The 16,511-nt window shown below is 42.0% G+C and overlaps 1 protein-coding gene across 6 annotated transcripts in view; it reads right to left on the reverse strand.

Annotated features, from left to right (window-relative positions):
- Window positions 1-9,952: 9,952 nt before the first annotated feature.
- Window positions 9,953-16,511, reverse strand: part of APTX (aprataxin) — a 30,294-nt gene continuing 23,735 nt past the window's right edge. For all 6 annotated transcript variants that reach the window (XM_060155200.1, XM_060155199.1, XM_060155194.1 and 3 more), the window contains 2 exons: window positions 11,560-11,663; window positions 9,953-10,234 (listed from right to left, as the gene is read on the reverse strand). In XM_060155200.1, the coding sequence (XP_060011183.1) occupies window positions 10,080-10,234; window positions 11,560-11,663 (259 nt within the window). In that variant the 3' untranslated portion in view covers window positions 9,953-10,079. The remainder of the gene's footprint in view (window positions 10,235-11,559; window positions 11,664-16,511) is intronic.

Here is a 16,511-nt window from a genome sequence, read left to right on the forward strand (position 1 = left end):
CACCATGAGTTTGGGAATATAAGCGTTCTTGGTGTTTAATAAAGACTTAACTTTGTCACTCCTGTTGAAACAATCACTTCTGTGTCCCAGATGACTCAATGGGATATTAGAGGCTAATAGACTAAAGAATTTTAACAGACTCTTGAGGCAAGAGTTTAAACATTTGTCTGCCCGCAAAACACAGTATTAGATGTTTTCCCATTGATAGCAGAGTTAATTTCTGTATGTGGTTTGGAAAAATGCCCTACCAGATGGTTCAAAATAATCAGGGTCAAAGGGATGTACATACACACACACACGCACAACAGCTGAGAACCTCTGCCCTAAGAAATCGATAGATAATTGATGTGTATGAAAATGTATGTATGGTGAGAGACTCCATAGTTTTCACCTCTCAGAACCTGTGTGACTCCTTCAAACTGTCAGGAGCTCTGGTTTGTAAAGTTCTTTCCAGCTCTAATATTCTGGTACTATCTGAGGTTGGGGCTTATTCTGCCTGTTTAGAAGAGAGAAGCATTGAAAGAGCTGGAGGACAGAGGTGAAGCTAGGTTCTTTTATCAGAAAGAGGCTTTGGGGGAAACTGGCCCATGAAAAATGCACACACAGCCCTTTACCTTCTCTGTGGATCACCAACTCACTTTGACAGTACTTCCTCTAATATCGAACCACCAGAGAATTAACAATTAAGTCAATGTAAAAATGATGCCACTTTTCAAAGACATGCCCAGCAGAAATGTCTGTTCCCAGTGCTGCTTCCGGGTATACCTGTGATGGGAACAAGAGTTACTAACCTTGGGGTCAACTTAAGAAATGGGAGGAAACGAGATAGCATATTTTTCAATGCCTACCATGCACTTGACATGTCCAAGACCCTCCACTGTTAAGTGCCAGAATCAGACCTCAACCATGGCTCTAACCAATTTTAGAGTCTATTTAATCTCCAAGCCAAATGACCTCCTCTATCAATCATGTGTGTTTTATATTCTTACCTACACCCTGGTTTTCTGTCAAACTTCTATCTTAATTAGGAGATCAGTTAAACACACATAAACCTTATTTTTAAAACCCCTCTATATTTTATTTTAAAACACTGATTCTAAAATATAAGAGTTACATAAAACTTCTTCCCCCCCCGCCGCAAAAAAAAGGACAAATTAAGACTTTATTGTTCAAATGCTGCCATCTGGTGGCCAAAGATAATAATCCCCCTAAAAATAGACACTTCATAGAAAAGGTATGGAAAACCCCAATAGCCTTTATCACCTTGTTTGTTAGCAAAGATTGATAATGTGGAATGTTATGTGGGAAAATATGAACATTTTTATGTTCCACTAATTCTGATCCATAACAGATACTATGCTCATAGAAATGCAAATCAAAACTACAATGAGGTATCACCTCACACCAGTCAGAATGGCCATCATCAAAAAATCTACAAACAATAAATGCTGGAGAGGGTGTGGAGAAAAGGAACCCTCTTGCACTGTTGGTGGGAATGTAAATTGATACAACCACTATGGAGAACATTATGGAGGTTCCTTATAAAACTACAAATAGAACTACCATACGAGCCAGCAATCCCACTACTGGGCATATACCCTGAGAAAACCATAATTCAAAGAGTCATGTACCAAAATGTTCACTGCAGCTCTATTTACAATAGCCAGGTCATGGAAGCAACCTAAGTGTCCATCAACAGATGAATGGATAAAGAAGATGTGGCACATATATACAATGGAATATTACTCAGCCATAAAAAGAAACGAAATTGAGTTGTTTGTAGTGAGGTGGATGGACCTAGAGTGTCATACAGAGTGAAGTAAGTCAGAAAGAGAAAAATACCATATGCTAACACATATATATGGAATCTAAGAAAAAAAAAAAAAAGGTCATGAAGAACCTAGGGGTAAGACGGGAATAAAGACACAGACCTACTAGAGCATGGACTTCAGGATATGGGGAGGGGGAAAGGTAAGCCGTGACAAAGTGAGAGCGTGGCATGGACATATGTACACTACCAAACGTAAAATACATAGCTAGTGGGAAGCAGCCGCATAGCACAGGGAGATCAGCTAGGTGGTTTGTGACCACCTAGAGGGGTGGGATAGGGAGGGTGGGAGGGAGGGAGACGCAAGAAGGAGGGGATATGGGAACATATGTATATGTATAACTGATTCACTTTGTTATAAAGCAGAAACTAACACACCATTGTAAAGCAATTATACTCCAATACATTAAAAAAGAAGAAATTAGAAACTAAAAAGTAAAACTAACAAAAAACATTTGTTATTATAAATAACAATGGAATTTAGTATGCTATTATACCCTCAGACCTACTGTAGGACATGCTGTTCTTTGCTGTTCCACTTGTGGCAGGATTCATAGTTTTTCTAACAGGTACAGATCCCTATGACTGATACTGTGAGGAAACGTTATACTTGAGCTCCACTCTTCTCTCTCTCAGGCATTTTTTGGAATTGTCTAAAATGTAAATACATACCGTCAACCTCTAGCATGATACCAGGCACATAACAGAAACCCAATAAATGTTTCACTGTGAGTGGAGAAAAAACAAAATTTTATTGGGATCCTATTATGTTCCAGGTACACTGAATTTTATTGGGTACATGTCAGAGAACCAAAGAAAATAGCATCTGTTCTAGAGGACCTCATGGTCTGGTAAGAAACAGGGTCCTCATCCTGTAAGGTTGCACATTTGTGACCTACATGAGCCCCAGACTCAGGGGTGAGTGTGGGCTAAAAGCTTCCACCTGCAGAGGGTGCCTTTTACTCATTCACATGAGACATACACTAACAGCTTCTCAGGTGGGGTATTCAGATAGGGTGCCTATTGGGGCCTTTCTCCAAAGTCTTGGGTCTCTTCCCTAATGCCTGACAAGCTGGAGGGATCACATTTTAGTATTTTACCTATTTCCTCCCCTTGCTCTGTCATGAACATTTTATAGCTGATTCGCTGTGTTATACAGCAGAAACTAACACAACATTGTAAAGCAATTATACTCCAATAAAGATGTTAAAAAAAGGAAGGAAGGAAGGAAGGAAGGGAGGAAGGGAGGAAGGGAGGAAGGGAGGAAGGGAGGAAGGGAGGAAGGAAGGAAGGAAGGAAGGAAGGAAGGAAGGAAGGAAGGAAGGAAGAAAAGAAGGAATCAATACACACACACACACACAAAAAAAAGAATCCATCTGCTCAACTGGCTTTTCAGGCAACTCCCAAAGCCCCTTCCTCTGCCCTGGTCCCGGCCTCCTACCCCCGAAAGAGCAGCCAATGAAAGAGCAGCAATGAAAGAGCAGCCAATGAAAGAGCAGCAGAGCTGGTGGTCTACTAGTGAGCCAGGACATGGAGGTGCCTCAGGACCCTAGCAACTCTAGCCAGTGTTGTAAGAGTGCATCCTACAGCTTCTGGAGAAGTTTCTGCAAAAGGTCCTTAGCGAGAAACTATTCAATTTGAATATGATAGTTTTTCCTCCAATCAAGGCAAACAGTACAGGCTGGGGGTCGGGGCAGTGGGTTGTGTCAACTTTCAACCTGTAGCTGCCAGAAGCCCAGGATTGTCTGCCTCCGTTTTAGTCTTAGATCCCATGACAATGGCACAGGGCTAAGGGAGCTACCAGCATTTTGGAATGATTTGTGCAGTCCATGTGAGTGGTAAATATCTATTGTTTTGCAACTTGCTCTTCCCTGTTCTGTGTAATTCTGGCAGGGCCATCAGTCCTGTGGCCCTCCACCCATCTCGCCTCAAGATGGTCCTGTTCCTCAAAATGGCCAGAGTACGTCTCCTCCTAAGAGATACATTGATTAGTCCAGAGATGAGTATGTGACCTAAGCTCAGGGTCCTTTCTATACTTGGGCAGGAATGTCAAGGAAAAGGACTGTCCTGTCTCTCTTTCTGAGGCCCATGGCTATTTTTGTTGCTCCCTGGAGAGAGTCAACACAGGAAAGCAGAACTAGGAGATGGAAAAGGAAAGTTCTAATGATGTCACTTAAACCCCTAGATTCAGCTATGCCCTTTGCTCCCCACCATGGGTCCAGAATCAGCATAAACAGGGGCAGATGAAGACTTCTTTTAAAACTTACTTAACAGTTAAGGGCATGGATGTAAAGAATCTCTGTATTTTAGAAAGCTCATCTGCCAATTTTGATCTTAGTAAAAAAAGGAGACCTTAGGGACACAGCAATAGAAGCTAACCAGCTGGAGCCTGAAGCAAGTTATAAGTCCCTCTTACTACTGGGAGGGACTTTAAGTATTATCTAGTCCAAAGCCCTGGTTTTAAATATGAGAAACCAAGACTGGAAGGGAAAAAGAACTTGCTGGAGAGAATACTCACTGAGGCCTCACAGGTCAGATGGGGTTAGTTTAGCAGAGAAGACCAGGATTGATGAGTGCTGTACCTGGGCCTTTCACATTCATACTTGTTTAATCCTCACAGTCAATCGGGGATTACACATTTTAACTCAATTTCACAGATGATAAAATTGAGTCCAGAGAGGTTAAATGACTACTCCAGTGTCACACAGCTAACATGTGACAGAGCTGAGCTTCAAATACAAGCCTAAGCCTTTTTTTTTTTTTTAATTTATTTATCTATTTTTTCTGCGTTGGGTCTTCATTGCTGTGCGTGGGCTTTCTCTAGTTGCAGCAAGCTGGAGCTTCGCTTCGTTGCAGTGCACGGGCTTCTCATTGCGGTGGCTTCTCTTGTTGCGGAGCACGGGCTCTAGGCACACGGGCTTCATTAGTTGTGGCTTGTGGGCTCTAGAGCGCAAGGCCTAAGTCCTTTTATTCCTACTCTACCTTTAGATAAAGAAAATATGCAAGACAAGAAACAAGTGGGATTTAGCACTGACGCCATTCCTTATTCTTAAATAAGATATCAGTACCCTGAGCGCATCTGGGAAGAGTCAAGAAGACTTCCAATACAGGCCAAGATCTGGTTTAAATTGCTAAATGAACCCTTTAAACCTCCAAGTCCCAGTAGCCTTCTAAAAAATGACAAAGTTGAAATAGATGGTCTCAAAATAAATTTGCAAAATGGAACAGGCAAAAGGAATTGAGTAGTGAGTGGCCCAGAATCCTAGAACTCCTTTCCCACTGCCCCATGCCCAGCCTGTTTCCTTCCCTGAGGTCTGGGTAGATAGCAACTGCCAAGAGAGGAACTCTCAGGCATTTGAGGATGTCACTGATTTGATGAGTCATTTCACAATTGCTTACATATTGCTCACCTACCAGCCCCTCCCTGAGTTGGAAGCATCAGAACCCTACTCATTAGGAGACTCTAAGACCCAAAGCTCATTCCTTGGTGGTAGCTTGTTTGTTTAAAAAAAAAAAAAAAAGTTAACAGATTAAGATATAAATAATAGATTACTCCATTTCAGAGAGGCTAATGGACTTTGAGAGTCCTTTCCTCCAGCTCCAACTTATGATTTGTTCAAAGCCTATTCTTCATGCCACCATTTAAGACATTCACTTGATCAGTTTCAGGTTCCAGTTCAGCTCTGTCACATCTTATCTAACTTATCTTTCAGCAAGAGAAGAACTCAATTGTAAATGTGCCTTCTTGACTAGAGTTTAAAGTATCCATCCATATTAAACTGCTTTATTTTAATAAAACTGCTGTCTTGCCTGGCTATGATAGGGCCAAGATAAAAGAGGATAGTCCTAATGGAGAAAATACTACGACCTGGCATCACAAATGTGATTTACATGCTTTGGGTCTATTTTTTCATGCCAGTATGCCCTGTACCTTGAGAAGACTCCATCCAATTGCAATGCAGTGATAAATCTGGGTTAAACAGGCAAAGAAAGGTAATTTTTTCTAGTGATAATGTCAACAATAGCCCACCTGGGGGAGAGGATGACATGGGGCCTATACACCTCAATATTCTGCATCCTTTTTCTGGCCCCTCCAAGTCATTATTTACGTTTGTTCTTCTAAAAGAGCTATTATTCAAGCTCACTGAGTAGCCTGGCTGAACAAAGAATTTAGAGGTGGCCATCTCACTTCCAAATTTTCCGTCATTATCTCTCACATATTATACTGTCTGTGATACAGTCTCTCCTTGGTTGCAGTTTATCATATATTCTCATCTTGATTTTAATACTGATATGCTAAACTATATAACATTATTCATTAGGTGGAAAATTAAATTGAATCCTTCTGCAATATCTATTTCTTAAAGTTCACTGGGCACTTTATCTGAAATTTAGTTAAATGTTCTGTAATTCTCAAGTGCACTGGCTGGGGCCTCAGTAAAATCTCTGCCTTAGTTTAACAGTACAAGCTGCTACAAGCTGTACTGGGTCTTCAGTCTTGAGATACAATCATGGTGCAGATAATCAGTACAGTTTTCCCCTAGACATTCATTTTGGTAAAGCAGATTCAATGCCATTTATTCATTCATTCATTCATTCATTTAACTGTGCGGCATGTGGGATCTTAGTTCCCCAACCAGGGATCAAACCCGCACCCCCTGCATTGGAAGTGTGGAGTCTTAACCACTGGACCACCAGGGAAGTCCAATTCAATGCCTTTTAGATAGCTTATGATGAGTGTCAGCCAAGGTTCCCAAAGCCCTCAGACCCACTGAGGATTTCCCTGTTTCCCAAGACTCCTGCCTGAGTGTGGTGGCTAAACTGCAGCCAGCAGTTCCTGGGTCCGGATTCCAACTCCAGCCAGAGGCCCCCAGGATGTGTATGTACTAAAGGGCTGAGGAAGGAGCACTGAGACCAAAGGAAAGCATCCCAGAAACATCCTGGAGATGGGATCTGGCCCCTTGTCTTCCGCAGTGATTGCAGACACCTCCTGAAATCCCAGACATATGATGAACCTTTTCACCAGAGCAGAGGTTCGTAAGTTGAGGTCCCCCGACCACTAGGGAGTCTATGGAAGCACTTCAGGGACTTTATAAACTCCCTATTAATGTATATAAAATGTGTATATATACATACTATCCTGGGGAGTAGGCTTGATGGCTTTCATCAATTTTTTTTTTTCAGCCGCGCTGCACAGCTTGCAAGATCTTAGTTCCCCAACCAGGGATTGAACCCAGGCCACCACAGTGAAAGCACCAAATCCTAACCACTGGACCACCAGGGACTTCCCTATCATGTATTTTTTTTAATCTAGTCTATGGAAGAGCTCTGTGGAAGTCTCCAAGTTGGCATTACTGGGACAGAGAGAGGCAGTTAGGCCAATTCTGTCACAGATGAGCCCTGAATCTCTGATATCTAGGCATATCTAATGTATGGGATGAAACTCCAGGAAATGTCACTGAACCTGTAGAGACCCTTAATGACCATCCCACATATGGCCTGATCCCTGAAGGGACTATTCATCCCTGGATATCAAAGAGACAAACCCAGGAGAGGAAAAAACATATATGCTCTGAGTCTATGGCTAGCTACATTCATCAGGGTCCCAAGCCAAGCCTCTGAAACTGACCCCTGGGCAGGAAGAGGGGAATGGGAGCCATTGAAGAGGAGCAGTCATCAGCTCAACTTGGCTAAGAACCTGGGGCCAGAGGGGCTCCCTCCAACCCCTGCAGAAAGGAAGGGCTGGTGGCTACAGCCAGTCACTCTCCCTCATCTAATGCCCAAGGTCTTCCTGGATCCTGAAATAACATTGACCCTGCAAAGGGAAGGAAGACCCATAACTGGCCCAGAAAGCCAACCAGAAAATACAGTATGTGCCCTGGCAAGACACAGCCTAATCTGGAAGCTTCAGAAATGCAAGGTGTTTTGAAGCCAAGGGCTGATTTATACTCTGGTTCTCAAAATTTAGTATGAATAAAGATCATCCTGAATGTTTGTTATACAGTGCTGATTCCTAGATCCAGGGGATTGTGATTCAATAGTTCTGGGGTAGAACCCAGGTATTTATATTTTTTAAAAGGAAACTAGTAATTCTGGTCTCAGGAGTCCATGGAGTATACCTTTAGAAAGAGAGTTTCTCTGGGTTCTAAGGCATCAGATGTGAAGAAGGGGATAGATCAAGTGAACCCTCTTTCCCAATCCCCACCATTCCCCCCACCAAAATAAAAGCAGAGCTTCCAGTTACCATTTATCGAGCCCTTCTCTGTGCCAGACACTATGATAAATCTTTTACATGGATTATTCTATTTAATGCTTATAACCCTGAAGTTCAGGGAAAATAAGTAACTTGCCTAAGATCCCTCAGCTCTGAGTACCTGGAGCCAGGATTGGAACCCAGATCTGAATCCAGAGTCTGTTCTTAACCAACAAGCCCATGATTCTAGAAAGAGTCATAGTGATGACACCAAAGGAAAAGCTATGAAGCCACATCCCCTCCACAGGGTCGAGGGAGAAGGCCATGGGCCACAGGGTAAGGAGGCAACCACTGCAGGAGAGGAAGCAGACAATTGGGCAGGCTCAAAGGTCCAGAGTTGAGCCAGACAGAAGGAACTATTTATTGGATAAGGAACTATTTATGGATAAGCTGGGCTAGTAAGGACTACATTCCTGGAATGCAGAAGGAACAGAGGACAGAGACGAAAAATGGTGGACAAACGGGCTTTAAAGGAAATGACCAGCCTCAGAGAAATCAACGAAAGCCATGGAAACTTTTGGTCAGCACAGGCCCAAGGCCCCTGCGGGTCTATGACCTCTGCTGGTTAGTACTGCATTTTACTGTTCAGCTGAAAGGGAAAATATTGAGTTCAATGCACCAGAACCAAGACCAACTTTGGAGCCCAGGATCTTTTACAGATTCTTAGATCTTCATCCTTTAAAGGGGCATAACAATAGTAGCTACCCCAGAGTTACATAGAGTAAGAAGTAAATGAGATCATTTGGATAGAGTACTTAACATAATACCAAAAATGAAGGAGCTGGACAAGCGTTAGCTGCTATAATCACTAATTACTACTAATTATGACTATACCCATGCTCACCAAAAAACCACTGTGGCATCTTGTTTATTTGTGAAAGACACAGGTCAAATGTGGTCTCTGTGGATTGAGGTTTTTCTCTCTTCAGAAAGAAGTTATTGTTAAGATGTTCTTTTCTTTTTTTACAAACAAGAGCAAAAAATGTCACACCGCCAAATAGATCAACAACTGATCAAAAATAATGTTTTAGACTTCCCTTCACCTTTAGTTTTGATGTTATCCAAAAAGTAACTTAATCCAACTGTTCCATCCAAATTTGTGCTGAGGGAAAGGTGAAGAAATGGGGTTCTGTGCAACTTTTCATTCAACAACTATCTTTTTGTGCATCAGAGCTGACTTTGCGACTATTAGCTGAACTCCTGATAGTTTTCAATTACCTAAGAGAGACCCCAAACAAATGAACTTTATTTTCAGACAACAGATCTAAGCAAGACACCAAGAAGACTTGACAGTTGAACTGTGATGAACATACGGCTGAGTATTTCCATACCATCCAGGAATTCCTGATATTAGAAGAAAACTCCATCCTTCTACCCCCTCACCTAGCCTGTTTGCTCAGAGTGAAGGAGAACTGATGAGACAGACTTCCTGGGAAAAGGAGCATTTGGGTGGTTTGGGATAGAAAGCAATGAAGGGGACAGAAGAAACTAAGTCTCCCTATGAAGGATGGAAAGACAGAGAATATTACAGACCAGATTAAGATCAGAGAACAAGACCAATCAGTGCCTTCGGGATAAATAAGAGACCATTCTGGCTGCTCTGATGAAAGGGTACCACCTGCCTCTGAGGAGGAAGGATAAATGTAAGAAACAGAAATATATAAGCAGCCCTCTGCCTCTATATCCTGTGTTTCATCAGTTTGAACATGGCTTTGCTCCCATTAGTCAGACCTGATGTGGCTCCTGGAGATGGTGGGCCAGGTCTATCTCAGCCACCCTCACCAGAGAACACATCCATGACAAACCCTAATTCCTAATTCCTGAACTATTCAAGTCACCCCATATTGTGGCCACTCAGGAATAGAACAAGCTTTGGAAAAAAAAAAATTGCATGTTTTAATTCAAGAAATAAAAGTTCACACACAATCCAAAACAGGTGTCAGGAATTTGGTCTAAACAATCAGCCACACCTGCTGCAGAAGTTCAGGCTCCACAGAATCACTTTGGCCAGTGCTTCCTGAGATGCGCTTTCAGCTGAGGAATGGAAGGCAGCAGCTGCTGGCACTCATGACAACGGAGGGGCAGCTTCAAGAGCTCACACATCCCATCTTGGACAGTCACTCTGCCAGCCTCTTGTACCATCTCAATCACAGCTGCAAGCAAGGAAATAGAGTTTAGAGCCCAGATACAAAAAAAAAGAGGAAGGAAGGGAGGGAGGGAGGGAGGGAGGAAGGAAGGAAGGAAAAAAGAAAGGAGGGGGGAGGGAGGGAGGGAGGGAGGAAGGAAGGAAGGAAGGAAGGAAGGAAGAAAAAACGAAAGAAAGAGGAGGGAGGAGGGGAGAGGGAGGGAGGGAGGGAGGGAGAGAGGAAGGAAGGAAGGAAGGAAGGAAGGAAGGAAGGAAGGAAGGAAGGAAGGAAGGAAGGAAGGAAGGAAGGAAGAAAATCTGACTCCCAAATATGCCAGGTATCCTTAAAGCTAGTAAACTTGAGGTTACATTCACTATTGGGAAAATGGGCTCAGTCAGGTTCTAAATCTGAGGAACTTATTTCTGAGATGGTTACATTCCTTCAGGATACACTCTAAGCAATCCATGTTACTATATCAAAGGCTAATTATCACAGGGCTTTACCCCTAGTTAGCCCTTGGTCAATGGGAGCTGTCATCATTAACACCCCAGCATGATGAAGTTCCACAGTATACACACTGGGAAATGCTTCCTTCTGTATACACAGCCTTCCCCCTGTTAAGCAACCACTCTTGACGGAAGGCAGCCCCCTAGCTGCTGGCAGAAGGAAGAAATAACTGTTTAGAGCTTTCAGATCCATGAACTCCAATAATTCTCAGGACAACCTCTGAAGTCCCCCATTGTTAAAATAAACAATCATTTTTAGACCCTGACATAACAGCATTCTAAGTCCCCCAAGAAGGCTGCTCACAGCAAAGTGGCAATCCTACTACAATCCAAATAACCCAGTTTCTTTCAGTGGGGCTCTCTGTACAGGCAACACAAAGTTGTACATGGGTTTTTGAAGCCAGGTTATTTTTGGGAAACAAATGAATCAAGTATAAGAACAACTGAGAAGGGCCCTGGTGGGGCAGTGGTTAAGAATCCGCCTGCCAATGCAGGGGTTCGATCCCTGATCGGGGAAGATCCCACATGCTGCCAAGCAACTAAGCCCGTGCACCACAACTACCGAGCCTGCACTCTAGAGCCTGCAAGCCACAACTACTGAGCCCACGTGCCACAACTACTGAAGCCCATGCGCCTAGAGCCTGTGCTCTGCAACAAGAGAAGCCACCACAATGAGAAGCCTGCACACTGCAACGAAGAGTAGTCCCCTCTCACCCCAACTAGAGAAAGCCCGTGCACAGCAACAAAGACCCAACACAGCCAAAAGTAAATTAATTAATTAATTTTTTAAAAAAAAGAACAACTGAGAAAATGAAACAAATGTAAAAACCAAAGAACACTGTTTACCTTGTGATTCGAGGAAGTATTCGGTATTGAAAGAATTCCAGTGTTTTTTGTTTTTAAGGCAAGGAGAATCAAAATCCTGGCTGATCACATGAAGGTGTACATGGCTAGTTGAGAGGAAACAAAGATTGACCATTAAACCTAGCTTAATCAAAATGACAAAAATTATGGGTATGTAAAATATTGATAGTGTTTCCATTGAGTGTTTCCACTCATTCATTCATTCACTTAAGACTATTTAAAGCAACCTAAATGTCCATCGACAGATGAATGGATAAAGAAGATGTGGTACATATACACAATGGAATATTACTCAGCCATTAAAAGGAACAAAATGGGGTCATTTGTAGAGACATGGATGGACCTAGAGACTGTCATACGGAGTGAAGTAAGTCAGAAGGAGAAAACCCAATATATATTAATGCATATATAAGGAATCTAAAAAAATGGTATAGATGATCTTATTTGCAAAGCAGAAATAGAGACACAGACGTAGAGAACAAATGCATGGACACTGAGAGGGGAAAGGGGATGGGATGAATTGGGAGATTGGGATTGACATGTATACACTGCTATGTATGGAATAGATAACCAATGAGAGCCTGCTGTATAGCGCAGGGAACTCTACTCGATGCTCTGAGGTAACCTAGAGGGGAGGGAAAACCAGAAGGGAGGGGATATGTATATACATATGGCTGATTCACTTCACTGTACAGCAGACACTAGCACAACATTGTGAAGCAACTATATCCTAATTAAAAAAAAAAAGACTATTTACGGCTCATTAAGTACCTACTCGGGCCAAGCACTGTACTAGCACTGGGAATTTAGCAGTGAAGAAAATGGGAAAGGCCTATGCCCTTACAGAAATTATATTCTAATGAGGGGAGAGAAATAATAAATAAGTAAACAGATAAACAAGGAAAATTCAAAATGTTAACATTGCTAAGAAAAAAATAAAACAGGAAAATGGGATAGAGAGTGCCTGAGGGTAGAGGCTGCCTCTTTAAGTAGCTAGGGTGTCCAGGGAAGGCCTCTCCCAGGCAGTGATTTGAGCTGAGAAAGCAGTCATGAAAGCAAAGATCTGAAAGAGTGTTTCAGGGAGTGGGGAGACCAAGTGTGAAGGCCCTGAAAAAGGGCTTGATGCAACCAAGGAGCAGAAAGGAAATATGGCTGGAATGGCTGGAAACAAGGAGCAGGGACTAGGTAGAAGCCAGATCATAAAGGATCTTATAGGTTGGCAGAGGGTTTGCATTTTATTCTGATTACACTGGGAACCACTGAAGGATTTTAAGCAGGGGAGTCCTGTTATCTGATTGACACTTGATAAGATCACTCTGGCTACTGTGTGGAGAAAGGTCTGTAGAAAGGGTAAGGATGGATACAGAGAGACCAGTTAGGAGGCTGCTGCAGCAGTCCAGGCCAGAAATAATCATGTTTTAGACAGGAGCTATAGCAGTCGAGATGACAAGAAGCAATCCAATTTTGAATATATTCTGGAATAGAACCAACGGGACCAACTAATGGATTGGATGTAGGTTTGGGGAGGTGCCACTTGCTAAGATGAAGAAGCTTCAGGAAAAGCAGGTTTGAGGAAGAAAACCAAGAGTTTGCTTTTGGACTTGTTAAACCAAGTAGGATGACTTTTTGTATAGCTTTGACTCTTAGAATCAGTAATATTTCACATTCTCCCAACAAATCATCAAAACCAACCAGTGCTGTGTGGGAATTTAAAATGGAATATAAGCAGTAACAAATAAACCTAACTGTATTACAAATAAAAAGGGAACCACACTGAAAGGGGCCAGGAAGAAAATAACTACCTAGTTAAGCTTGGAAAACAGTATTTTGACTGGATTCTGTAAAGATAAAAAGAACGTTATACAAAGCCTGTACTCTAGTGAGTAAAATGTCTTTCTCACCTGGGTGCGGATTAGCAATCCTGCAACTATTTTATGTGTATACTAGGACTGAACAAATAAGTGAACTAATTGTAGCTAAAGAGAGCCAAATTTCTCACTGTTGGAGAAAGAAGTCACAAAAAAGGAAACAGGAAGACAAGGATGAACCTGTGGAGTTGGACTGGAATCAGAAGTATCAGCATGAGCTCATGGCTTTCCATACACATGTACAGGTAGGTAAACAGAGAAATAAACAGAGAGGTGCATGTATCTGTGTGGGTAAGGATTCATGCATGTATTTCCTGGCTTCATCTGCTAAGAGGACCTAGAAGCAAAGACACTCTGGAACCAACCACTTCTCTCTACAGAAACCTCGTGCCCTAGTCTTGGCTTATAAATGTCATTATCCATTAAAAAGAACTAGGGCTCTTTGGAAAAGTGGTTCATTCCAGGGCTAGAACAGGAAAAATATAAGATAAGCCTGGAACATCTTGTTCCAAAAAATAAGGAGCCAGAAAATAAGGAAGAGCTCAAAAAATGTTTGGGGCATGTCAAAGTGATACAGGAGCCAATCTAAAGGAATTTCCAATGACCAAAGCTGGAACAATTTGAGCAATAAACAAAGATAGATTAAATTAAATCCTATAGACTAAAATAAATATCCATGAGTCCATACGTGTATTGAATAAATACATAATGGGGGAGAAGGGACAGTTCTTCCACACAGAGTAATTCCAATTAATAAATTAGAAGGAATGAGGGAAACATAAAATTACCATTAGGTAAACACCATAATAATAACTGTTGCAGGCAAGATCCACCAATAGATGCTAAAATCACTGGGCAAAAGTTTGAGGAGAAAATATATAGTAGCATAGTCTTAAACATCTCCCCCCAAGATATTCACCAATTACAAGGGAAAAACAGTAACTTTGAGTAGAGAAACCTGGCAGACACCACCTCAAAAAAGTGATCAAGGTGAATATCATGAGCAACAAACCATCTCGACATCATGCACTCCTTGATATGATGCACTGAGAAGGACACACATCATTTCTGTGGTATATTGATAACCTTAATCTAGTCATGAAAAAACATCAGACAAACTCAAATTGAGAGACATCCCGTAAAACAACTAGCCAGTACTCATCAAAAGTGTCAAGGTCATGAAAACCAGAAAAGGAGGAGGAACTGTCACAGATCAGGGAGACTAAGGAGAGACAACAAATAAATGCAATGTGGGATCCTGGAGCAGAAAAAAATGGAAAGAAAAATGGCTGAAATTCGAATAAGGTCTAGAGTTTAATTAGTGGTGATATTATGGAAGATCTTTGTTCTACTTCATACTTCCAGTTTTATATTTTCTAAATTGAAAATATATTACTTTTACAATAGAAAAAATATTTAATTTATTACCTTTTCCTTCCTATCTTTAATTTATTCAAAATGATATCATAAAGAGTGATCATAGGGCTTCCCTGGTGGCACAGTGGTTGAGAGTCTGCCTGCCGATGCAGGGGACATGGGTTTGTGCCCCAGTCCAGGAGGATCCCACGCGCCGCAGAGCAGCTGGGCCCATGAGCCATGGCCGCTGGGCCTGCGCGTCCGGAGCCTGTGCTCCGCAATGGGAGAGGCCACAGCGGTGAGAGGCCCGCATACCGCAAAAAAAAGAGTGATCATAAAAGGATATGTAACTGGAAACTTTACTTACTGGTCATTTTGCTTCCCACCCACACCAGTCACAGCTCTTGCCTTTAGCATTCTCCTTAGCACAATAGCAGATGCAGAAAACAGACGTGTGGACACAGGGTGGGAAGCAGGGGCTGGGATGAATTGGGAGATTAGGATTGACATATATACACTACCATGTGTAAAATAGATAACTAGTGGGAACCTGCTGTATAGCACAGGGAGCTTAGTTCGGTGCTCTGTGGTGACCTCAATGGGTGGGATGGGGGTGGGGGAAGGGAGGTCCAAGAGGGAGAGGATATATGTATACATATAATCGATTCACTTCGTTGTACAGCGGAAACTGACACAGCATTGTAAAGCAACTATACCCCAATTAAAATTTATTTTCTTTTTTTTTTTTTTTTGTGGTACGTGGGCCTCTCACTGTTGTGGCCTCTCCCGTTGTGGAGCACAGGCTCTGGACGCGCAGGCTCAGCGGCCATGGATCACGGGCCCAGCCGCTCCGCAGCATGTGGGATCCTCCCGGACCGGGGCACAAACCCGTGTCCCCTGCATCGGCAGACGGACTCTCAACCACTGCACCACCAGGGAAGCACTCCAATTAAAAATTTTTTTAAAAAAAGGGTATGGACACCATGATTACTACGTGAAAAGGGCTTTGTGATCAAGGGCTGTTAGTCATGAGCTCTGCAGTATTAGGGAAATAGGATTATGGGTGACTTTTTGCCCTAAATTTTTGAATAAGGTTTTAACAATTAAAAAATATTTTTTTAATGAGATACAACATAACTTCCACCCTGTGACCTAGCAATTCCACTTCTGGGTATTTATACAAGAGCAAAAAAATGAAGTATATCCATGATATACACAACAACATGCATGAATCTCAAAATCCATTATGCTGACCAAAAAAAGACAGAAAAAGAGGATACATTGTATGATTCCACTTATATGAAGTTCTAGAACAGACAAAACTAATCTATGCTGAAAGAAAGGAGAACAACACGTGGGGATTGAGGGGAGGACTGCAAGAAAGGAGCACAAGGGAACTTCCTGGGAGATGATAGAAACGTTCTGTATCTTGATCACAGTGATAGTTACATGGCATATACATCAAGACTGATCAAACTATAGATCTTATTGTGCATTTTATTGTATGTAAGTTATGCCTCAATTTAAAATAAAGAGTATTGATGGGGAAAAAATGTGGCACAAAAATTTCACTTGTTAAAGTAACCAGTAATCTAAGTCATAATTACCCACCTAATAAAATGTGAAGACTGTTAGGTGGTTAAATAAAATAACCAAAAGAAATTCTGACACATGCTACAATATGGATGAACCTTGAAGACATTATCCTAA

This window comes from Lagenorhynchus albirostris, chromosome 7 (assembly GCF_949774975.1).
Source record: "Lagenorhynchus albirostris chromosome 7, mLagAlb1.1, whole genome shotgun sequence".
NCBI lineage: Eukaryota > Metazoa > Chordata > Mammalia > Artiodactyla > Delphinidae > Lagenorhynchus > Lagenorhynchus albirostris.